The 25,065-nt window shown below is 52.6% G+C and overlaps 2 protein-coding genes across 2 annotated transcripts; both read right to left on the bottom strand.

Moving 5' to 3' along the window:
- Nucleotides 1-1,224: 1,224 nt before the first annotated feature.
- On the bottom strand, nt 1,225-14,941 carry LOC127953087 (fibroin heavy chain-like). The gene is made up of 3 exons (XM_052551981.1): nt 14,914-14,941; nt 14,034-14,165; nt 1,225-6,001 (listed from the first exon to the last, which is right to left on the bottom strand). The coding sequence occupies exons 1-3, from the start codon at nt 14,939-14,941 to the stop codon at nt 1,389-1,391; spliced, it is 4,773 nt and encodes a 1,590-aa protein (XP_052407941.1). The 3' UTR covers nt 1,225-1,388.
- A 2,353-nt stretch (nt 14,942-17,294) lies between these two features.
- LOC127951895 (fibroin heavy chain-like) lies at nt 17,295-21,600 on the bottom strand. The gene is made up of 2 exons (XM_052550029.1): nt 21,475-21,600; nt 17,295-20,841 (listed from the first exon to the last, which is right to left on the bottom strand). The coding sequence occupies exons 1-2, from the start codon at nt 21,578-21,580 to the stop codon at nt 17,459-17,461; spliced, it is 3,489 nt and encodes a 1,162-aa protein (XP_052405989.1). The 5' UTR covers nt 21,581-21,600; the 3' UTR covers nt 17,295-17,458.
- Nucleotides 21,601-25,065: the final 3,465 nt, after the last annotated feature.

The raw sequence follows: 25,065 nt of genomic DNA, 5'->3' as shown, positions 1-25,065 counted from the left end.
AGTGAGGAATAAATATTTATGGTAACTCCTTACAATGAGATGGTTTGTTAACATTAATGTATTAATTAACATGAACGAACAGTGAACAATACGTTATTTTTATTGACAAACAAAGATTAATAAATTGTGTAGAGTCATTCATTGTTCATGTTAGTTCACAGAACATTAATGTTTACAAAGACAACTTGAGATTTTATTAATTCATAAGCTAATGCTGAAATTAGCATGAACTAAGTGCTGTGGAAATATTGTTCATTATTATTTGTCATTTATATGTTAACTAATGAACCTGATTGAAGAATGACCGCAGATGAGGCATTAAGTGCATGGCACTGCGACCAACTTAACATTTTACAAGTTTAACGTAGCAATGTGTTTGCTCAGTTTTTCGTAGCTACGCACAGGCCATATTGATTGAAAATACAAAAACAAGACGAGCAAAGAAAACGTGGTACTTATTAAATAAAATCACCCTTTACTTAAATGTAGGAACACAGACAACCGCTGTTAACAGGTTAATATAACATTTCCCAGTCTAGGACTAGGAAAAGAATGGCAACTTACTCTGAGAAACACTGCTCTCCTCAGAGTGGCTGTGTCTTCTTGTGTGACAGGTGCCAGCGTTAAGACACAATACTGCCACCTGGGAGCTCAACCAGGTAGTGGCGCTGGAGTATTAACGTGGTGTAATCATAACAGAACTGTTCATATAAAATATTGCGGACATGCTAATATCGGTATATCGCGACACCCCTACCATGAAACATTTTAAATAAAGCCTCTTACTTTATTTAAACCGTATTTTTCACAAACACGCCAAGCTTTATTCCAATTATAAGTCCACAATAAGCTTTTGACCTGTAACATCGGTTATGCTATTCCTATATTTATTAGGACGACTGTTTAAGAATCGACGTCTCTTAGAAACATGCCATCTTTAATGTATTGCCTCAAGAATCACAAGAACTTATGGAACCAATTTCAGCATTCATGAAAGGTTTCTAGAGCACCAAATCGGCATAATACAATGACTTCCAACTGGAATAATGGCTGCAGACTATTCAGCTACCCAAGAATAAATTTAAATACACAAAACAGTTCTTTTAAATTGGCAAAAAAGATAGATCATAATTTGCTAATTGTCCAGTACTCGGGGAGAGGAACTTACAGCACTGATGCCAGAGAGCGGTTATGTGAGAGCAAAATGATACCAAACACAAACTCTTCAAATCAAGCAATTTTTTATTTATTTGAGGTGATAGTAGTGGTAGAGAGAGTCAGAAAATCTTTCTAAACAGTTTGAGCAAACAGGGAAAACATGACATCTGAACAAAAGAATTGGAAAAGACCCCCAGAAAGTATTATGCAAAATTCCCATGAACATGTCCCTAAAGGCGACATTGACCTTTGCCACATCCCCGACACTTCCCTTGACCACTTCCCTGTCCTGCTCCTGCTCCAGCGCCCTGGCCATAGCCGCTTCCTTGTCCTGCTCCAGCGCCGCTTCCCTGTCCTGCTCCAGCGCCCTGGCCATAGCCGCTTCCCTGTCCTGCTCCAGCGCCCTGGCCATAGCCGCTTCCCTGTCCTGCTCCAGCGCCGCTTCCCTGTCCTGCTCCAGCGCCCTGGCCATAGCCGCTTCCCTGTCCTGCTCCAGCGCCACTTCCCTGTCCTGCTCCAGCGCCCTGGCCAGCGCCGCTTCCCTGTCCTGCTCCAGCGCCCTGGCCATAGCCGCTTCCCTGTCCTGCTCCAGCGCCGCTTCCCTGTCCTGCTCCAGCGCCCTGGCCATAGCCGCTTCCCTGTCCTGCTCCAGCGCCGCATCCCTGTCCAGCTCCAGCGCCGCTTCCCTGTCCTGCTCCAGCGCCGCTTCCCTGTCCTGCTCCAGCGCCGCTTCCCTGTCCTGCTCCAGCGCCGCTTCCCTGTCCTGCTCCAGCGCCGCTTCCCTGTCCTGCTCCAGCGCCCTGGCCATAGCCGCTTCCCTGTCCTGCTCCAGCGCCGCTTCCCTGTCCTGCTCCAGCGCCCTGGCCATAGCCGCTTCCCTGTCCTGCTCCAGCGCCACTTCCCTGTCCTGCTCCAGCGCCCTGGCCATAGCCGCTTCCCTGTCCTGCTCCAGCGCCGCTTCCCTGTCCTGCTCCAGCGCCCTGGCCATAGCCGCTTCCCTGTCCTGCTCCAGCGCCACTTCCCTGTCCTGCTCCAGCGCCCTGGCCAGCGCCGCTTCCCTGTCCTGCTCCAGCGCCCTGGCCATAGCCGCTTCCCTGTCCTGCTCCAGCGCCGCTTCCCTGTCCTGCTCCAGCGCCCTGGCCATAGCCGCTTCCCTGTCCTGCTCCAGCGCCGCTTCCCTGTCCTGCTCCAGCGCCCTGGCCATAGCCGCTTCCCTGTCCTGCTCCAGCGCCGCTTCCCTGTCCTGCTCCAGCGCCGCTGCCCTGTCCTGCTCCAGCGCCGCTGCCCTGTCCTGCTCCAGCGCCGCTGCCCTGTCCTGCTCCAGCGCCGCTGCCCTGTCCTGCTCCAGCTCCCTGGCCATAGCCGCTTCCCTGTCCTGCTCCAGCGCCGCTTCCCTGTCCTGCTCCAGCGCCGCTTCCCTGTCCTGCTCCAGCGCCCTGGCCATAGCCGCTTCCCTGTCCTGCTCCAGCGCCGCTTCCCTGTCCTGCTCCAGCTCCCTGGCCACCACCGCTTCCCTGTCCTGCTCCAGTGCCGCTTCCGTGTCCTGCTCCTGCTCCAGCGCCGCTTCCGTGTCCAGCTCCTGCGCCCTGGCCATAGCCGCTTCCATGTCCTGCTCCAGCGCCACTTCCCTGTCCGGCTCCTGCTCCAGCGCCACTTCCCTGTCCTGCTCCTGTTCCAGCACCCTGGCCAGCGCCGCTTCCCTGTCCGGCTCCTGCCCCAGCGCCGCTTCCCTGTCCGGCTCCTGCCCCAGCGCCGCTTCCCTGTCCGGCTCCTGCCCCAGCGCCGCTTCCCTGTCCGCCTCCAGAGCCCTGGCCAGCGCCGCTTCCCTGTCCGGCTCCTGCCCCAGCGCCGCTTCCCTGTCCGGCTCCTGCTCCAGCGCCACTTCCCTGTCCTGCTCCTGCTCCAGCGCCACTTCCCTGTCCTGCTCCTGCTCCAGCGCCACTTCCCTGTCCTGCTCCTGCTCCAGCGCCACTTCCCTGTCCGGCTCCTGCTCCAGCGCCACTTCCCTGTCCGGCTCCTGCTCCAGCGCCACTTCCCTGTCCGGCTCCTGCTCCAGCGCCCTGGCCAGCGCCGCTTCCCTGTCCTGCTCCTGCTCCAGCGCCACTTCCCTGTCCTGCTCCTGCTCCAGCGCCACTTCCCTGTCCGGCTCCTGCTCCAGCGCCCTGGCCAGCGCCGCTTCCCTGTCCTGCTCCTGCTCCAGCGCCGCTTCCCTGTCCTGCTCCAGCGCCGCTTCCCTGTCCTGCTCCAGCGCCGCTTCCCTGTCCTGCTCCTGCTCCAGCGCCGCTTCCCTGTCCTGCTCCTGCTCCAGGGCCGCTTCCCTGTCCTGCTCCAGCGCCGCTTCCCTGTCCTGCTCCAGCGCCGCTTCCCTGTCCTGCTCCAGCGCCGCTTCCCTGTCCTGCTCCAGCGCCGCTTCCCTGTCCTGCTCCAGCGCCGCTTCCCTGTCCTGCTCCAGCGCCGCTTCCCTGTCCTGCTCCAGCGCCGCTTCCCTGTCCTGCTCCAGCGCCGCTTCCCTGTCCTGCTCCAGCGCCGCTTCCCTGTCCTGCTCCAGCGCCCTGGCCATAGCCGCTTCCCTGTCCTGCTCCAGCGCCACTTCCCTGTCCTGCTCCAGCGCCCTGGCCAGCGCCGCTTCCCTGTCCTGCTCCAGCGCCCTGGCCATAGCCGCTTCCCTGTCCTGCTCCAGCGCCGCTTCCCTGTCCTGCTCCAGCGCCCTGGCCATAGCCGCTTCCCTGTCCTGCTCCAGCGCCGCTTCCCTGTCCTGCTCCAGCGCCCTGGCCATAGCCGCTTCCCTGTCCTGCTCCAGCGCCGCTGCCCTGTCCTGCTCCAGCTCCCTGGCCATAGCCGCTTCCCTGTCCTGCTCCAGCGCCGCTTCCCTGTCCTGCTCCAGCGCCGCTTCCCTGTCCTGCTCCAGCGCCGCTTCCCTGTCCTGCTCCAGCGCCGCTTCCCTGTCCTGCTCCAGCGCCGCTTCCCTGTCCTGCTCCAGCGCCCTGGCCATAGCCGCTTCCCTGTCCTGCTCCAGCGCCGCTTCCCTGTCCTGCTCCAGCTCCCTGGCCAGCACCGCTTCCCTGTCCTGCTCCAGTGCCGCTTCCGTGTCCTGCTCCTGCTCCAGCGCCGCTTCCGTGTCCAGCTCCTGCGCCCTGGCCATAGCCGCTTCCATGTCCTGCTCCAGCGCCACTTCCCTGTCCGGCTCCTGCTCCAGCGCCACTTCCCTGTCCTGCTCCTGTTCCAGCACCCTGGCCAGCGCCGCTTCCCTGTCCGGCTCCTGCCCCAGCGCCGCTTCCCTGTCCGGCTCCTGCCCCAGCGCCGCTTCCCTGTCCGGCTCCTGCCCCAGCGCCGCTTCCCTGTCCGGCTCCTGCTCCAGCGCCACTTCCCTGTCCTGCTCCTGCTCCAGCGCCACTTCCCTGTCCTGCTCCTGCTCCAGCGCCACTTCCCTGTCCGGCTCCTGCTCCAGCGCCACTTCCCTGTCCGGCTCCTGCTCCAGCGCCACTTCCCTGTCCGGCTCCTGCTCCAGCGCCACTTCCCTGTCCGGCTCCTGCTCCAGCGCCCTGGCCAGCGCCGCTTCCCTGTCCTGCTCCTGCTCCAGCGCCGCTTCCCTGTCCTGCTCCTGCTCCAGCGCCGCTTCCCTGTCCTGCTCCAGCGCCGCTTCCCTGTCTTGCTCCAGCGCCCTGGCCATAGCCGCTTCCCTGTCCTGCTCCTGCACCGCTTCCCTGTCCTGCTCCTGCTCCAGCGCCGCTTCCCTGTCCTGCTCCTGCGCCGCTTCCCTGTCCTGCTCCTGCGCCGCTTCCCTGTCCTGCTCCTGCGCCGCTTCCCTGTCCTGCTCCTGCGCCGCTTCCCTGTCCTGCTCCTGCGCCGCTTCCCTGTCCTGCTCCTGCGCCCTGGCCATAGCCGCTTCCCTGTCCTGCTCCAGCGCCCTGGCCATAGCCGCTTCCCTGTCCTGCTCCAGCGCCGCTTCCCTGTCCTGCTCCAGCGCCGCTTCCCTGTCCAGCTCCTGCGCCCTGGCCATAGCCGCTTCCCTGTCCAGCTCCTGCGCCCTGGCCATAGCCGCTTCCCTGTCCAGCTCCTGCGCCCTGGCCATAGCCGCTTCCCTGTCCAGCTCCTGCGCCCTGGCCATAGCCGCTTCCCTGTCCAGCTCCAGCGCCCTGGCCATAGCCGCTTCCCTGTCCTGCTCCAGCGCCCTGGCCATAGCCGCTTTCCTGTCCTGCTCCAGCGCCCTGGCCATAGCCGCTTCCCTGTCCTGCTCCAGCGCCCTGGCCATAGCCGCTTCCCTGTCCTGCTCCAGCACCCTGGCCATAGCCGCTTCCCTGTCCAACTCCTGCGCCACTTCCCTGTCCAGCTCCTGCACCCTGGCCATAGCCGCTTCCCAGGCCATAGCCGCTTCCCTGGCCAGCACCCTGTCCTGCACCCTGGCCAAAGCCGCTTCCCTGACCTGCGCCCTGGCCATAGCCGCTTCCCTGTCCTGCGCCCTGTCCCGCACCCTGGCCATAGCCGCTTCCCTGTCCTGCGCCCTGTCCCGCGCCCTGGCCATAGCCGCTTCCCTGACCCGCGCCCTGTCCCGCGCCCTGGCCATAGCCGCTTCCCTGACCCGCGCCCTGGCCATAGCCGCTTCCCTGACCCGCGCCCTGGCCATAGCCGCTTCCCTGACCCGCGCCCTGGCCATAGCCGCTTCCCTGGCCAGAACCGTTTCCATGGCAAGTTGCCTGACCTCTTCCCTGGCCACGCGGTTCACTGCATGCAAAGCCACCGGTGGTTGGGCAACATTTCTGTGTGGCAGGACACTGGCCATCATTGAAACAGCTATCAGCACAGAGTGGGATCATCTCCGGTATGGGACATTGACCTGGCTTCACTGCATGAACACAGATAGTCAGCTTTAGTTTGTGCATATAGACCAGAGATCCTTAAATCTGGACTTCGAGATCCACATTCCTGCAGAGTTTAGCTCCAACCCTAGTCAAACACACCCGAGCATGTTAATCAGTGCCAGTCAATGTCTTTGGGATCATTAGAAAAATCTGAGGTAGGCGGCTTTGATCAGGGTTGGTGAATGGCAAGTTTTATCTAAAGAAAGAATTCCATTCCAAGTCAGTGGTTCTCAATTCCAGTCATGGAACACCCTTACTTAACACACCGGATTGAAATCATCAGCTTGTTGGTCCAGTTCCTGGATCTCTCTCCTGACAAGCTGATGATCACAATCTGGGGTGTTAAATAAGGGGGACATGCAAAGGGATGGCTTTAGCAAGGGACGAGCAAGGGGTCCCCGGGACTGGAATTGAGAACCACTGTTTGAAGCATTATTCCTTTTTATTTTGTAAATCCATCCGGTCCTTAAAGCCATCCCAAGGGATGATTTCAATCCGACTTTAGAGAACAACTAAAGGCAAACTCTCTGCTTAGGACTTACATTGAATCCAGAGTGTTACTAGTATGTGTGTGTGTGTGTGTGTGAGTTTAGCCTTAGCATCGATTATTAACTGAAACTCACTGAAAACAGGCAGCACGCAAACAGGCCCAAATTCAAATCGACAGCATTTGTGCCCTCCAGGGCAGTCTTCATCAGAGGAACAGCCTCGATGGGATGGTTCGACCATCAGCCTCTCCGGACAGAAACCATCCACTAGAGAATTCAAGAGGATTATAAGGGGAGTGCGGTTTCACCATTTGTAAATCTGTGGTTTTGCAATGGGTCTCAAACCGAAATTCAAAGTTCATGCATTTGTCTGCTTCATATCAAAAGCGGTTTAAAACCTACTACTCATTCATAAGCGATGTTAACTATTTTCAAAGACTGAAAGTCACTCATTTCTGCATTTCTTCAGGTTCTGTAATGAAATTAACAGATCTTTTCACCTGTGGTTCGTCTTTGAATAGCGCGAGCTATGCTGAAGTATCCAAACAGACAGAAAAAAACAGCAATCAACGAGAAATACATTCGAGCTGTCATCCTCCCAGCCTGTGATCTCTGCTGGAAAATGCAGTGAATCGGTGCGTCAGGACAAGCAGACAGCAAAGAACACAAAACTAAAACGATTACTTGTTGCTGCAATACCAACTTCTGTAAAATGGGATTTTAAAGATTGAAGGAAAACAGGTTAATTCCAACCCTGATCAAACTCACCTGCCTGTAGCTTTCTAGTAATCTGAAATGCCTTGATTAGCTTGTTCAGGTGTGTATGATTGGGGTTGGACCTGCTGAATGCTACGTTCTAGCCATGTCATACATTTACGCTGGGTACACGCCAGAAGATAATCGGTCTGATTTTGGGCCGATTTCTCCCCTTCCGACAATCATAGCTATGTCCCGATTATCTTGACTGTTCTACAGATTATGTTATCTGATTTTCTCTTGCCGTGAGGTGTGTTAAGAGTGTCCGAATCTGATCGGAAGAACATCGGAGACGCCCCGATCGCGAATCGTAAATATTTAACACGTTTAATATTTACGATCAGAATCCTGATGTGTGGGGGGGAAGCCCGAGGAAAAATGCGTGCACGCTCTGGAGATTATCACGTGAAACGAAACCGTATCCAATCAGAAAGCGAGATGATGGAAGACTGAAGCCGTCATGGCGCAGCACAAAGTGAAATTGTTGCGGACAGCAGAGATGGAGGATCATCTTGTTGATTTGTGGCAACAGCACAAATGTTTATACGACGTGTCGTGTATAAAATCATTCCAAACACTATCATTGCAATTTCTTCCTGCATATCGTCCGCCATGATTATTCTGAAGTCTCGCGAGATTTCCTGTGTTCAGTCGAGACTCTGGTTGAAAATCTGTTTGTGTGGTGCACTGTCTTTGTCACATCAGACAGACCGAAGCGGTGCGTGCCGGTTCTTCTTAATCTTTTTTTTTTTTTTTCTTAAAATTATCCAGAACAAAATTTACAACAGTAAATGTACAAGAGTGTGCAAACCATTTATTCAGTAAATCAACAACTGTATTAAAAAAAAATTACAAGTCTTGTTTTTATTAACGATGTTCTCCAAACTGGTGCGGTAGTCCTCAAGTCTCCTGAAGAAAATGGATGAAATTTGGCTTGAACCGATACCTTACCCAAAATAATAAAAAGTTATTACATTCATCTGAACGCATACGTATCAAAGTTATTTTACTGGGAAGCAATACTTTTTCCATTACATTTTGCACATCCACCCAAAAAACAAAAATTCATATAAACACAATTACAAAATACATGTATAATATAGACTCCTGTTCCATTGACCAAACAAATCGCAGGGATAATCAAGATCCAGATTAAATCTCTAACACACTTTAGCCACATATACCATTAAATAGGGCTGTCACGATAGTAGATTTTTCATATCACGGTTATTGTGGCCTTATCGATATACTATAGAAACCTTGGGGGGGCGGTAGTCAAATTATTTTTTGTCTTTCAGTTTGTCCTTTTTCACCCAACGAACAGAAGGATAAACGCAGGACACAATACTCTGGCTTTCTCCATCTTCTTTGTAGCTCCTATGAAATATCAAGAGAGAAAATATGGTCAAGTTCAACAGTGAGGAATAAATATTTATGGTAACTCCTTACAATGAGATGGTTTGTTAACATTAATGTATTAATTAACATGAACGAACAGTGAACAATACGTTATTTTTATTGACAAACAAAGATTAATAAATTGTGTAGAGTCATTCATTGTTCATGTTAGTTCACAGAACATTAATGTTTACAAAGACAACTTGAGATTTTATTAATTCATAAGCTAATGCTGAAATTAGCATGAACTAAGTGCTGTGGAAATATTGTTCATTATTATTTGTCATTTATATGTTAACTAATGAACCTGATTGAAGAATGACCGCAGATGAGGCATTAAGTGCATGGCACTGCGACCAACTTAACATTTTACAAGTTTAACGTAGCAATGTGTTTGCTCAGTTTTTCGTAGCTACGCACAGGCCATATTGATTGAAAATACAAAAACAAGACGAGCAAAGAAAACGTGGTACTTATTAAATAAAATCACCCTTTACTTAAATGTAGGAACACAGACAACCGCTGTTAACAGGTTAATATAACATTTCCCAGTCTAGGACTAGGAAAAGAATGGCAACTTACTCTGAGAAACACTGCTCTCCTCAGAGTGGCTGTGTCTTCTTGTGTGACAGGTGCCAGCGTTAAGACACAATACTGCCACCTGGGAGCTCAACCAGGTAGTGGCGCTGGAGTATTAACGTGGTGTAATCATAACAGAACTGTTCATATAAAATATTGCGGACATGCTAATATCGGTATATCGCGACACCCCTACCATGAAACATTTTAAATAAAGCCTCTTACTTTATTTAAACCGTATTTTTCACAAACACGCCAAGCTTTATTCCAATTATAAGTCCACAATAAGCTTTTGACCTGTAACATCGGTTATGCTATTCCTATATTTATTAGGACGACTGTTTAAGAATCGACGTCTCTTAGAAACATGCCATCTTTAATGTATTGCCTCAAGAATCACAAGAACTTATGGAACCAATTTCAGCATTCATGAAAGGTTTCTAGAGCACCAAATCGGCATAATACAATGACTTCCAACTGGAATAATGGCTGCAGACTATTCAGCTACCCAAGAATAAATTTAAATACACAAAACAGTTCTTTTAAATTGGCAAAAAAGATAGATCATAATTTGCTAATTGTCCAGTACTCGGGGAGAGGAACTTACAGCACTGATGCCAGAGAGCGGTTATGTGAGAGCAAAATGATACCAAACACAAACTCTTCAAATCAAGCAATTTTTTATTTATTTGAGGTGATAGTAGTGGTAGAGAGAGTCAGAAAATCTTTCTAAACAGTTTGAGCAAACAGGGAAAACATGACATCTGAACAAAAGAATTGGAAAAGACCCCCAGAAAGTATTATGCAAAATTCCCATGAACATGTCCCTAAAGGCGACATTGACCTTTGCCACATCCCCGACACTTCCCTTGACCACTTCCCTGTCCTGCTCCTGCTCCAGCGCCCTGGCCATAGCCGCTTCCTTGTCCTGCTCCAGCGCCGCTTCCCTGTCCTGCTCCAGCGCCCTGGCCATAGCCGCTTCCCTGTCCTGCTCCAGCGCCCTGGCCATAGCCGCTTCCCTGTCCTGCTCCAGCGCCGCTTCCCTGTCCTGCTCCAGCGCCCTGGCCATAGCCGCTTCCCTGTCCTGCTCCAGCGCCACTTCCCTGTCCTGCTCCAGCGCCCTGGCCAGCGCCGCTTCCCTGTCCTGCTCCAGCGCCCTGGCCATAGCCGCTTCCCTGTCCTGCTCCAGCGCCGCTTCCCTGTCCTGCTCCAGCGCCCTGGCCATAGCCGCTTCCCTGTCCTGCTCCAGCGCCGCATCCCTGTCCAGCTCCAGCGCCGCTTCCCTGTCCTGCTCCAGCGCCGCTTCCCTGTCCTGCTCCAGCGCCGCTTCCCTGTCCTGCTCCAGCGCCGCTTCCCTGTCCTGCTCCAGCGCCGCTTCCCTGTCCTGCTCCAGCGCCGCTTCCCTGTCCTGCTCCAGCGCCCTGGCCATAGCCGCTTCCCTGTCCTGCTCCAGCGCCGCTTCCCTGTCCTGCTCCAGCGCCCTGGCCATAACCGCTTCCCTGTCCTGCTCCAGCGCCCTGGCCATAACCGCTTCCCTGTCCTGCTCCAGCGCCGCTTCCCTGTCCTGCTCCAGCGCCCTGGCCATAGCCGCTTCCCTGTCCTGCTCCAGCGCCGCTTCCCTGTCCTGCTCCAGCGCCCTGGCCATAGCCGCTTCCCTGTCCTGCTCCAGCGCCACTTCCCTGTCCTGCTCCAGCGCCCTGGCCATAGCCGCTTCCCTGTCCTGCTCCAGCGCCGCTTCCCTGTCCTGCTCCAGCGCCCTGGCCATAGCCGCTTCCCTGTCCTGCTCCAGCGCCGCTTCCCTGTCCTGCTCCAGCGCCCTGGCCATAGCCGCTTCCCTGTCCTGCTCCAGCGCCGCTTCCCTGTCCTGCTCCAGCGCCCTGGCCATAGCCGCTTCCCTGTCCTGCTCCAGCGCCGCTTCCCTGTCCTGCTCCAGCGCCGCTGCCCTGTCCTGCTCCAGCGCCGCTGCCCTGTCCTGCTCCAGCTCCCTGGCCATAGCCGCTTCCCTGTCCTGCTCCAGCGCCGCTTCCCTGTCCTGCTCCAGCGCCGCTTCCCTGTCCTGCTCCAGCGCCGCTTCCCTGTCCTGCTCCAGCGCCGCTTCCCTGTCCTGCTCCAGCGCCGCTTCCCTGTCCTGCTCCAGCGCCGCTTCCCTGTCCTGCTCCAGCGCCCTGGCCATAGCCGCTTCCCTGTCCTGCTCCAGCGCCGCTTCCCTGTCCTGCTCCAGCTCCCTGGCCAGCACCGCTTCCCTGTCCTGCTCCAGTGCCGCTTCCGTGTCCTGCTCCAGCGCCGCTTCCGTGTCCAGCTCCTGCGCCCTGGCCATAGCCGCTTCCATGTCCTGCTCCAGCGCCACTTCCCTGTCCGGCTCCTGCTCCAGCGCCACTTCCCTGTCCTGCTCCTGTTCCAGCACCCTGGCCAGCGCCGCTTCCCTGTCCGGCTCCTGCCCCAGCGCCGCTTCCCTGTCCGGCTCCTGCCCCAGCGCCGCTTCCCTGTCCGCCTCCAGAGCCCTGGCCAGCGCCGCTTCCCTGTCCGGCTCCAGCGCCCTGGCCAGCGCCGCTTCCCTGTCCTGCTCCAGCGCCCTGGCCAGCGCCGCTTCCCTGTCCTGCTCCTGCTCCAGCGCCGCTTCCCTGTCCTGCTCCTGCTCCAGCGCCACTTCCCTGTCCTGCTCCTGCTCCAGCGCCACTTCCCTGTCCTGCTCCTGCTCCAGCGCCACTTCCCTGTCCTGCTCCTGCTCCAGCGCCACTTCCCTGTCCTGCTCCTGCTCCAGCGCCACTTCCCTGTCCTGCTCCTGCTCCAGCGCCACTTCCCTGTCCGGCTCCTGCTCCAGCGCCACTTCCCTGTCCGGCTCCTGCTCCAGCGCCCTGGCCAGCGCCGCTTCCCTGTCCTGCTCCTGCTCCAGCGCCGCTTCCCTGTCCTGCTCCAGCGCCGCTTCCCTGTCCTGCTCCAGCGCCGCTTCCCTGTCCTGCTCCAGCGCCGCTTCCCTGTCCTGCTCCAGCGCCCTGGCCATAGCCGCTTCCCTGTCCTGCTCCTGCACCGCTTCCCTGTCCTGCTCCAGCGCCCTGGCCATAGCCGCTTCCCTGTCCTGCTCCAGCGCCCTGGCCAGCGCCGCTTCCCTGTCCTGCTCCAGCGCCCTGGCCAGCGCCGCTTCCCTGTCCTGCTCCTGCGCCGCTTCCCTGTCCTGCTCCTGCGCCGCTTCCCTGTCCTGCTCCTGCGCCGCTTCCCTGTCCTGCTCCTGCGCCCTGGCCATAGCCGCTTCCCTGTCCTGCTCCAGCGCCCTGGCCATAGCCGCTTCCCTGTCCTGCTCCAGCGCCGCTTCCCTGTCCTGCTCCAGCGCCGCTTGCCTGTCCAGCTCCTGCGCCCTGGCCATAGCCGCTTCCCTGTCCAGCTCCTGCGCCCTGGCCATAGCCGCTTCCCTGTCCAGCTCCTGCGCCCTGGCCATAGCCGCTTCCCTGTCCAGCTCCTGCGCCCTGGCCATAGCCGCTTCCCTGTCCAGCTCCAGCGCCCTGGCCATAGCCGCTTCCCTGTCCTGCTCCAGCGCCCTGGCCATAGCCGCTTCCCTGTCCTGCTCCAGCGCCCTGGCCATAGCCGCTTCCCTGTCCTGCTCCAGCGCCCTGGCCATAGCCGCTTCCCTGTCCTGCTCCAGCACCCTGGCCATAGCCGCTTCCCTGTCCAACTCCTGCGCCACTTCCCTGTCCAGCTCCTGCACCCTGGCCATAGCCGCTTCCCAGGCCATAGCCGCTTCCCTGGCCAGCACCCTGTCCTGCACCCTGGCCAAAGCCGCTTCCCTGACCTGCGCCCTGGCCATAGCCGCTTCCCTGTCCTGCGCCCTGTCCCGCACCCTGGCCATAGCCGCTTCCCTGTCCTGCGCCCTGTCCCGCGCCCTGGCCATAGCCGCTTCCCTGTCCCGCGCCCTGGCCATAGCCGCTTCCCTGACCCGCGCCCTGGCCATAGCCGCTTCCCTGACCCGCGCCCTGGCCATAGCCGCTTCCCTGGCCAGAACCGTTTCCATGGCAAGTTGCCTGACCTCTTCCCTGGCCACGCGGTTCACTGCATGCAAAGCCACCGGTGGTTGGGCAACATTTCTGTGTGGCAGGACACTGGCCATCATTGAAACAGCTATCAGCACAGAGTGGGATCATCTCCGGTATGGGACATTGACCTGGCTTCACTGCATGAACACAGATAGTCAGCTTTAGTTTGTGCATATAGACCAGAGATCCTTAAATCTGGACTTCGAGATCCACATTCCTGCAGAGTTTAGCTCCAACCCTAGTCAAACACACCCGAGCATGTTAATCAGTGCCAGTCAATGTCTTTGGGATCATTAGAAAAATCTGAGGTAGGCGGCTTTGATCAGGGTTGGTGAATGGCAAGTTTTATCTAAAGAAAGAATTCCATTCCAAGTCAGTGGTTCTCAATTCCAGTCATGGAACACCCTTACTTAACACACCGGATTGAAATCATCAGCTTGTTGGTCCAGTTCCTGGATCTCTCTCCTGACAAGCTGATGATCACAATCTGGGGTGTTAAATAAGGGGGACATGCAAAGTGATGGCTTTAGCAAGGGACGAGCAAGGGGTCCCCGGGACTGGAATTGAGAACCACTGTTTGAAGCATTATTCCTTTTTATTTTGTAAATCCATCCGGTCCTTAAAGCCATCCCAAGGGATGATTTCAATCCGACTTTAGAGAACAACTAAATGCAAACTCTCTGCTTAGGACTTACATTGAATCCAGAGTGTTACTAGTATGTGTGTGTGTGTGAGTTTAACCTTAGCATCGATTATTAACTGAAACTCACTGAAAACAGGCAGCACGCAAACAGGCCCAAATTCAAATCGACAGCATTTGTGCCCTCCAGGGCAGTCTTCATCAGATGAACAGCCTCGATGGGATGGTTCGACCATCAGCCTCTCCGGACAGAAACCATCCACTAGAGAATTCAAGAGGATTATAAGGGGAGTGCGGTTTCACCATTTGTAAATCTGTGGTTTTGCAATGGGTCTCAAACCGAAATACAAAGTTTATGCATTTGTCTGCTTCATATCAAAAGCGGTTTAAAACCTACTACGCATTCATAAGCGATGTTAACTATTTTCAAAGACTGAAAGTCACTCATTTCTGCATTTCTTCAGGTTCTGTATTGAAATTAACAAACCTTTTCACCTGTGGTTCGTCTTTGAATAGCGCGAGCTATGCTGAAGTATCCAAGCAGACAGAAAAAAACAGCAATCAACGAGAAATACATTCGAGCTGTCATCCTCCCAGCCTGTGATCTCTGCTGGAAAATGCAGTGAATCGGTGCGTCAGGACAAGCAGACAGCAAAGAACACAAAACTAAAACGATTACTTGTTGCTGCAATACCAACTTCTGTAAAATGGGATTTTAAAGATTGAAGGAAAACAGGTTAATTCCAACCCTGATCAAACTCACCTGCCTGTAGCTTTCTAGTAATCTGAAATGCCTTGATTAGCTTGTTCAGGTGTGTATGATTGGGGTTGGACCTGCTGAATGCTACGTTCTAGCCATGTCATAAATTTACGCTGGGTACACGCCAGAAGATAATCGGTCTGATTTTGGGCCGATTTCTCCCCTTCCGACAATCATAGCTATGTCCCGATTATCTTGACTGTTCTACAGATTATGTTATCTGATTTTCTCTTGCCGTGAGGTGTGTTACGAGTGTCCGAATCTGATCGGAAGAACATCGGAGACGCCCCGATCGCGAATCGTAAATATTTAACACGTTTAATATTTACGATCAGAATCCTGATGTGTGGGGGGGAAGCCCGAGGAAAAATGCGTGCACGCTCTGGAGATTATCACGTGAAACGAAACCGTATCCAATCAGAAAGCGAGATGATGGAAGACTGAAGCCGTCATGGCGCAGCACAAAGTGAAATTGTTGCGGACAGCAGAGATGGAGGATCATCTTGTTGATTTGTGGCAACAGCACAAATGTTTATACGACGTGTCGTGTATAAAATCATTCCAAACACTATCATTGCAATTTCTTCCTGCATATCGTCCGCCATGATTATTCTGAAGTCTCGCGAGATTTCCTGTGTTCAGTCGAGACTCTGGTTGAAAATCTGTTTGTGTGGTGCACTGTCTTTGTCACATCAGACAGACCGAAGCGGTGCGTGCCGGTTCTTCTTAATCTTTTATTTTTTTTTTCTTAAAATTATCCAGAACAAAATTTACAACAGTAAATGTACAAGAGTGTGCAAACCATTTATTCAGTAAATCAACAACTGTATTAAAAAAAAATTACAAGTCTTGTTTTTATTAACGATGTTCTCCAAACTGGTGCGGTAGTCCTCAAGTCTCCTGAAGAAAATGGATGAAATTTGGCTTGAACCGATACCTTACCCAAAATAATAAAAAGTTATTACATTCATCTGAACGCATACGTATCAAAGTTATTTTACTGGGAAGCAATACTTTTTCCATTACATTTTGCACATCCACCCAAAAAACAAAAATTCATATAAACACAATTACAAAATACATGTATAATATAGACTCCTGTTCCATTGACCAAACAAATCGCAGGGATAATCAAGATCCAGATTAAATCTCTAACACACTTTAGCCACATATACCATTAAATAGGGCTGTCACGATAGTAGATTTTTCATATCACGGTTATTGTGGCCTTATCGATATACTATAGAAACCTTGGGGGGGCGGTAGTCAAATTATTTTTTGTCTTTCAGTTTGTCCTTTTTCACCCAACGAACAGAAGGATAAACGCAGGACACAATACTCTGGCTTTCTCCATCTTCTTTGTAGCTCCTATGAAATATCAAGAGAGAAAATATGGTCAAGTTCAACAGTGAGGAATAAATATTTATGGTAACTCCTTACAATGAGATGGTTTGTTAACATTAATGTATTAATTAACATGAACGAACAGTGAACAATACGTTATTTTTATTGACAAACAAAGATTAATAAATTGTGTAGAGTCATTCATTGTTCATGTTAGTTCACAGAACATTAATGTTTACAAAGACAACTTGAGATTTTATTAATTCATAAGCTAATGCTGAAATTAGCATGAACTAAGTGCTGTGGAAATATTGTTCATTATTATTTGTCATTTATATGTTAACTAATGAACCTGATTGAAGAATGACCGCAGATGAGGCATTAAGTGCATGGCACTGCGACCAACTTAACATTTTACAAGTTTAACGTAGCAATGTGTTTGCTCAGTTTTTCGTAGCTACGCACAGGCCATATTGATTGAAAATACAAAAACAAGACGAGCAAAGAAAACGTGGTACTTATTAAATAAAATCACCCTTTACTTAAATGTAGGAACACAGACAACCGCTGTTAACAGGTTAATATAACATTTCCCAGTCTAGGACTAGGAAAAGAATGGCAACTTACTCTGAGAAACACTGCTCTCCTCAGAGTGGCTGTGTCTTCTTGTGTGACAGGTGCCAGCGTTAAGACACAATACTGCCACCTGGGAGCTCAACCAGGTAGTGGCGCTGGAGTATTAACGTGGTGTAATCATAACAGAACTGTTCATATAAAATATTGCGGACATGCTAATATCGGTATATCGCGACACCCCTACCATGAAACATTTTAAATAAAGCCTCTTACTTTATTTAAACCGTATTTTTCACAAACACGCCAAGCTTTATTCCAATTATAAGTCCACAATAAGCTTTTGACCTGTAACATCGGTTATGCTATTCCTATATTTATTAGGACGACTGTTTAAGAATCGACGTCTCTTAGAAACATGCCATCTTTAATGTATTGCCTCAAGAATCACAAGAACTTATGGAACCAATTTCAGCATTCATGAAAGGTTTCTAGAGCACCAAATCGGCATAATACAATGACTTCCAACTGGAATAATGGCTGCAGACTATTCAGCTACCCAAGAATAAATTTAAATACACAAAACAGTTCTTTTAAATTGGCAAAAAAGATAGATCATAATTTGCTAATTGTCCAGTACTCGGGGAGAGGAACTTACAGCACTGATGCCAGAGAGCGGTTATGTGAGAGCAAAATGATACCAAACACAAACTCTTCAAATCAAGCAATTTTTTATTTATTTGAGGTGATAGTAGTGGTAGAGAGAGTCAGAAAATCTTTCTAAACAGTTTGAGCAAACAGGGAAAACATGACATCTGAACAAAAGAATTGGAAAAGACCCCCAGAAAGTATTATGCAAAATTCCCATGAACATGTCCCTAAAGGCGACATTGACCTTTGCCACATCCCCGACACTTCCCTTGACCACTTCCCTGTCCTGCTCCTGCTCCAGCGCCCTGGCCATAGCCGCTTCCTTGTCCTGCTCCAGCGCCGCTTCCCTGTCCTGCTCCAGCGCCCTGGCCATAGCCGCTTCCCTGTCCTGCTCCAGCGCCCTGGCCATAGCCGCTTCCCTGTCCTGCTCCAGCGCCGCTTCCCTGTCCTGCTCCAGCGCCCTGGCCATAGCCGCTTCCCTGTCCTGCTCCAGCGCCACTTCCCTGTCCTGCTCCAGCGCCCTGGCCATAGCCGCTTCCCTGTCCTGCTCCAGCGCCCTGGCCATAGCCGCTTCCCTGTCCTGCTCCAGCGCCGCTTCCCTGTCCTGCTCCAGCGCCCTGGCCATAGCCGCTTCCCTGTCCTGCTCCAGCGCCGCATCCCTGTCCAGCTCCAGCGCCGCTTCCCTGTCCTGCTCCAGCGCCGCTTCCCTGTCCTGCTCCAGCGCCGCTTCCCTGTCCTGCTCCAGCGCCGCTTCCCTGTCCTGCTCCAGCGCCGCTTCCCTGTCCTGCTCCAGCGCCGCTTCCCTGTCCTGCTCCAGCGCCGCTTCCCTGTCCTGCTCCAGCGCCCTGGCCATAGCCGCTTCCCTGTCCTGCTCCAGCGCCGCTTCCCTGTCCTGCTCCAGCGCCCTGGCCATAACCGCTTCCCTGTCCTGCTCCAGCGCCCTGGCCATAACCGCTTCCCTGTCCTGCTCCAGCGCCGCTTCCCTGTCCTGCTCCAGCGCCCTGGCCATAGCCGCTTCCCTGTCCTGCTCCAGCGCCGCTTCCCTGTCCTGCTCCAGCGCCCTGGCCATAGCCGCTTCCCTGTCCTGCTCCAGCGCCCTGGCCATAGCCGCTTCCCTGTCCTGCTCCAGCGCCGCTTCCCTGTCCTGCTCCAGCGCCCTGGCCATAGCCGCTTCCCTGTCCTGCTCCAGCGCCGCTTCCCTGTCCTGCTCCAGCGCCCTGGCCATAGCCGCTTCCCTGTCCTGCTCCAGCGCCGCTTCCCTGTCCTGCTCCAGCGCCCTGGCCATAGCCGCTTCCCTGTCCTGCTCCAGCGCCGCTTCCCTGTCCTGCTCCAGCGCCGCTGCCCTGTCCTGCTCCAGCGCCGCTGCCCTGTCCTGCTCCAGCTCCCTGGCCATAGCCGCTTCCCTGTCCTGCTCCAGCGCCGCTTCCCTGTCCTGCTCCAGCGCCGCTTCCCTGTCCTGCTCCAGCGCCGCTTCCCTGTCCTGCTCCAGCGCCGCTTCCCTGTCCTGCTCCAGCGCCGCTTCCCTGTCCTGCTCCAGCGCCGCTTCCCTGTCCTGCTCCAGCGCCGCTTCCCTGTCCTGCTCCAGCGCCCTGGCCATAGCCGCTTCCCTGTCCTGCTCCAGCGCCGCTTCCCTGTCCTGCTCCAGCTCCCTGGCCAGCACCGCTTCCCTGTCCTGCTCCAGTGCCGCTTCCGTGTCCTGCTCCAGCGCCGCTTCCGTGTCCAGCTCCTGCGCCCTGGCCATAGCCGCTTCCATGTCCTGCTCCAGCGCCACTTCCCTGTCCGGCTCCTGCTCCAGCGCCACTTCCCTGTCCTGCTCCTGTTCCAGCACCCTGGCCAGCGCCGCTTCCCTGTCCGGCTCCTGCCCCAGCGCCGCTTCCCTGTCCGGCTCCTGCCCCAGCGCCGCTTCCCTGTCCGCCTCCAGAGCCCTGGCCAGCGCCGCTTCCCTGTCCGGCTCCAGCGCCCTGGCCAGCGCCGCTTCCCTGTCCTGCTCCAGCGCCCTGGCCAGCGCCGCTTCCCTGTCCTGCTCCTGCTCCAGCGCCGCTTCCCTGTCCTGCTCCTGCTCCAGCGCCACTTCCCTGTCCTGCTCCTGCTCCAGCGCCACTTCCCTGTCCTGCTCCTGCTCCAGCGCCACTTCCCTGTCCTGCTCCTGCTCCAGCGCCACTTCCCTGTCCTGCTCCTGCTCCAGCGCCACTTCCCTGTCCTGCTCCTGCTCCAGCGCCACTTCCCTGTCCGGCTCCTGCTCCAGCGCCACTTCCCTGTCCGGCTCCTGCTCCAGCGCCCTGGCCAGCGCCGCTTCCCTGTCCTGCTCCTGCTCCAGCGCCGCTTCCCTGTCCTGCTCCAGCGCCGCTTCCCTGTCCTGCTCCAGCGCCGCTTCCCTGTCCTGCTCCAGCGCCGCTTCCCTGTCCTGCTCCAGCGCCGCTTCCCTGTCCTGCTCCAGCGCCCTGGCCATAGCCGCTTCCCTGTCCTGCTCCTGCACCGCTTCCCTGTCCTGCTCCAGCGCCCTGGCCATAGCCGCTTCCCTGTCCTGCTCCAGCGCCCTGGCCAGCGCCGCTTCCCTGTCCTGCTCCAGCGCCCTGGCCAGCGCCGCTTCCCTGTCCTGCTCCTGCGCCGCTTCCCTGTCCTGCTCCTGCGCCGCTTCCCTGTCCTGCTCCTGCGCCGCTTCCCTGTCCTGCTCCTGCGCCCTGGCCATAGCCGCTTCCCTGTCCTGCTCCAGCGCCCTGGCCATAGCCGCTTCCCTGTCCTGCTCCAGCGCCGCTTCCCTGTCCTGCTCCAGCGCCGCTTGCCTGTCCAGCTCCTGCGCCCTGGCCATAGCCGCTTCCCTGTCCAGCTCCTGCGCCCTGGCCATAGCCGCTTCCCTGTCCAGCTCCTGCGCCCTGGCCATAGCCGCTTCCCTGTCCAGCTCCTGCGCCCTGGCCATAGCCGCTTCCCTGTCCAGCTCCAGCGCCCTGGCCATAGCCGCTTCCCTGTCCTGCTCCAGCGCCCTGGCCATAGCCGCTTCCCTGTCCTGCTCCAGCGCCCTGGCCATAGCCGCTTCCCTGTCCTGCTCCAGCGCCCTGGCCATAGCCGCTTCCCTGTCCTGCTCCAGCACCCTGGCCATAGCCGCTTCCCTGTCCAACTCCTGCGCCACTTCCCTGTCCAGCTCCTGCACCCTGGCCATAGCCGCTTCCCAGGCCATAGCCGCTTCCCTGGCCAGCACCCTGTCCTGCACCCTGGCCAAAGCCGCTTCCCTGACCTGCGCCCTGGCCATAGCCGCTTCCCTGTCCTGCGCCCTGTCCCGCACCCTGGCCATAGCCGCTTCCCTGTCCTGCGCCCTGTCCCGCGCCCTGGCCATAGCCGCTTCCCTGTCCCGCGCCCTGGCCATAGCCGCTTCCCTGACCCGCGCCCTGGCCATAGCCGCTTCCCTGACCCGCGCCCTGGCCATAGCCGCTTCCCTGGCCAGAACCGTTTCCATGGCAAGTTGCCTGACCTCTTCCCTGGCCACGCGGTTCACTGCATGCAAAGCCACCGGTGGTTGGGCAACATTTCTGTGTGGCAGGACACTGGCCATCATTGAAACAGCTATCAGCACAGAGTGGGATCATCTCCGGTATGGGACATTGACCTGGCTTCACTGCATGAACACAGATAGTCAGCTTTAGTTTGTGCATATAGACCAGAGATCCTTAAATCTGGACTTCGAGATCCACATTCCTGCAGAGTTTAGCTCCAACCCTAGTCAAACACACCCGAGCATGTTAATCAGTGCCAGTCAATGTCTTTGGGATCATTAGAAAAATCTGAGGTAGGCGGCTTTGATCAGGGTTGGTGAATGGCAAGTTTTATCTAAAGAAAGAATTCCATTCCAAGTCAGTGGTTCTCAATTCCAGTCATGGAACACCCTTACTTAACACACCGGATTGAAATCATCAGCTTGTTGGTCCAGTTCCTGGATCTCTCTCCTGACAAGCTGATGATCACAATCTGGGGTGTTAAATAAGGGGGACATGCAAAGGGATGGCTTTAGCAAGGGACGAGCAAGGGGTCCCCGGGACTGGAATTGAGAACCACTGTTTGAAGCATTATTCCTTTTTATTTTGTAAATCCATCCGGTCCTTAAAGCCATCCCAAGGGATGATTTCAATCCGACTTTAGAGAACAACTAAATGCAAACTCTCTGCTTAGGACTTACATTGAATCCAGAGTGTTACTAGTATGTGTGTGTGTGTGAGTTTAACCTTAGCATCGATTATTAACTGAAACTCACTGAAAACAGGCAGCACGCAAACAGGCCCAAATTCAAATCGACAGCATTTGTGCCCTCCAGGGCAGTCTTCATCAGATGAACAGCCTCGATGGGATGGTTCGACCATCAGCCTCTCCGGACAGAAACCATCCACTAGAGAATTCAAGAGGATTATAAGGGGAGTGCGGTTTCACCATTTGTAAATCTGTGGTTTTGCAATGGGTCTCAAACCGAAATACAAAGTTTATGCATTTGTCTGCTTCATATCAAAAGCGGTTTAAAACCTACTACGCATTCATAAGCGATGTTAACTATTTTCAAAGACTGAAAGTCACTCATTTCTGCATTTCTTCAGGTTCTGTATTGAAATTAACAAACCTTTTCACCTGTGGTTCGTCTTTGAATAGCGCGAGCTATGCTGAAGTATCCAAACAGACAGAAAAAAACAGCAATCAACGAGAAATACATTCGAGCTGTCATCCTCCCAGCCTGTGATCTCTGCTGGAAAATGCAGTGAATCGGTGCGTCAGGACAAGCAGACAGCAAAGAACACAAAACTAAAACGATTACTTGTTGCTGCAATACCAACTTCTGTAAAATGGGATTTTAAAGATTGAAGGAAAACAGGTTAATTCCAACCCTGATCAAACTCACCTGCCTGTAGCTTTCTAGTAATCTGAAATGCCTTGATTAGCTTGTTCAGGTGTGTATGATTGGGGTTGGACCTGCTGAATGCTACGTTCTAGCCATGTCATAAATTTACGCTGGGTACACGCCAGAAGATAATCGGTCTGATTTTGGGCCGATTTCTCCCCTTCCGACAATCATAGCTATGTCCCGATTATCTTGACTGTTCTACAGATTATGTTATCTGATTTTCTCTTGCCGTGAGGTGTGTTACGAGTGTCCGAATCTGATCGGAAGAACATCGGAGACGCCCCGATCGCGAATCGTAAATATTTAACACGTTTAATATTTACGATCAGAATCCTGATGTGTGGGGGGGAAGCCCGAGGAAAAATGCGTGCACGCTCTGGAGATTATCACGTGAAACGAAACCGTATCCAATCAGAAAGCGAGATGATGGAAGACTGAAGCCGTCATGGCGCAGCACAAAGTGAAATTGTTGCGGACAGCAGAGATGGAGGATCATCTTGTTGATTTGTGGCAACAGCACAAATGTTTATACGACGTGTCGTGTATAAAATCATTCCAAACACTATCATTGCAATTTCTTCCTGCATATCGTCCGCCATGATTATTCTGAAGTCTCGCGAGATTTCCTGTGTTCAGTCGAGACTCTGGTTGAAAATCTGTTTGTGTGGTGCACTGTCTTTGTCACATCAGACAGACCGAAGCGGTGCGTGCCGGTTCTTCTTAATCTTTTATTTTTTTTTTCTTAAAATTATCCAGAACAAAATTTACAACAGTAAATGTACAAGAGTGTGCAAACCATTTATTCAGTAAATCAACAACTGTATTAAAAAAAAATTACAAGTCTTGTTTTTATTAACGATGTTCTCCAAACTGGTGCGGTAGTCCTCAAGTCTCCTGAAGAAAATGGATGAAATTTGGCTTGAACCGATACCTTACCCAAAATAATAAAAAGTTATTACATTCATCTGAACGCATACGTATCAAAGTTATTTTACTGGGAAGCAATACTTTTTCCATTACATTTTGCACATCCACCCAAAAAACAAAAATTCATATAAACACAATTACAAAATACATGTATAATATAGACTCCTGTTCCATTGACCAAACAAATCGCAGGGATAATCAAGATCCAGATTAAATCTCTAACACACTTTAGCCACATATACCATTAAATAGGGCTGTCACGATAGTAGATTTTTCATATCACGGTTATTGTGGCCTTATCGATATACTATAGAAACCTTGGGGGGGCGGTAGTCAAATTATTTTTTGTCTTTCAGTTTGTCCTTTTTCACCCAACGAACAGAAGGATAAACGCAGGACACAATACTCTGGCTTTCTCCATCTTCTTTGTAGCTCCTATGAAATATCAAGAGAGAAAATATGGTCAAGTTCAACAGTGAGGAATAAATATTTATGGTAACTCCTTACAATGAGATGGTTTGTTAACATTAATGTATTAATTAACATGAACGAACAGTGAACAATACGTTATTTTTATTGACAAACAAAGATTAATAAATTGTGTAGAGTCATTCATTGTTCATGTTAGTTCACAGAACATTAATGTTTACAAAGACAACTTGAGATTTTATTAATTCATAAGCTAATGCTGAAATTAGCATGAACTAAGTGCTGTGGAAATATTGTTCATTATTATTTGTCATTTATATGTTAACTAATGAACCTGATTGAAGAATGACCGCAGATGAGGCATTAAGTGCATGGCACTGCGACCAACTTAACATTTTACAAGTTTAACGTAGCAATGTGTTTGCTCAGTTTTTCGTAGCTACGCACAGGCCATATTGATTGAAAATACAAAAACAGGACGAGCAAAGAAAACGTGGTACTTATTAAATAAAATCACCCTTTACTTAAATGTAGGAACACAGACAACCGCTGTTAACAGGTTAATATAACATTTCCCAGTCTAGGACTAGGAAAAGAATGGCAACTTACTCTGAGAAACACTGCTCTCCTCAGAGTGGCTGTGTCTTCTTGTGTGACAGGTGCCAGCGTTAAGACACAATACTGCCACCTGGGAGCTCAACCAGGTAGTGGCGCTGGAGTATTAACGTGGTGTAATCATAACAGAACTGTTCATATAAAATATTGCGGACATGCTAATATCGGTATATCGCGACACCCCTACCATGAAACATTTTAAATAAAGCCTCTTACTTTATTTAAACCGTATTTTTCACAAACACGCCAAGCTTTATTCCAATTATAAGTCCACAATAAGCTTTTGACCTGTAACATCGGTTATGCTATTCCTATATTTATTAGGACGACTGTTTAAGAATCGACGTCTCTTAGAAACATGCCATCTTTAATGTATTGCCTCAAGAATCACAAGAACTTATGGAACCAATTTCAGCATTCATGAAAGGTTTCTAGAGCACCAAATCGGCATAATACAATGACTTCCAACTGGAATAATGGCTGCAGACTATTCAGCTACCCAAGAATAAATTTAAATACACAAAACAGTTCTTTTAAATTGGCAAAAAAGATAGATCATAATTTGCTAATTGTCCAGTACTCGGGGAGAGGAACTTACAGCACTGATGCCAGAGAGCGGTTATGTGAGAGCAAAATGATACCAAACACAAACTCTTCAAATCAAGCAATTTTTTATTTATTTGAGGTGATAGTAGTGGTAGAGAGAGTCAGAAAATCTTTCTAAACAGTTTGAGCAAACAGGGAAAACATGACATCTGAACAAAAGAATTGGAAAAGACCCCCAGAAAGTATTATGCAAAATTCCCATGAACATGTCCCTAAAGGCGACATTGACCTTTGCCACATCCCCGACACTTCCCTTGACCACTTCCCTGTCCTGCTCCTGCTCCAGCGCCCTGGCCATAGCCGCTTCCTTGTCCTGCTCCAGCGCCGCTTCCCTGTCCTGCTCCAGCGCCCTGGCCATAGCCGCTTCCCTGTCCTGCT

The sequence above is a fragment of the Carassius gibelio genome, chromosome B3 (genome assembly GCF_023724105.1).
Source record: "Carassius gibelio isolate Cgi1373 ecotype wild population from Czech Republic chromosome B3, carGib1.2-hapl.c, whole genome shotgun sequence".
Classification (NCBI taxonomy): Eukaryota; Metazoa; Chordata; class Actinopteri; order Cypriniformes; family Cyprinidae; genus Carassius; species Carassius gibelio.
The sequence above is the reverse complement of the archived record's forward strand: the minus strand, read 5'-3'. Positions and strand labels throughout refer to the sequence as shown.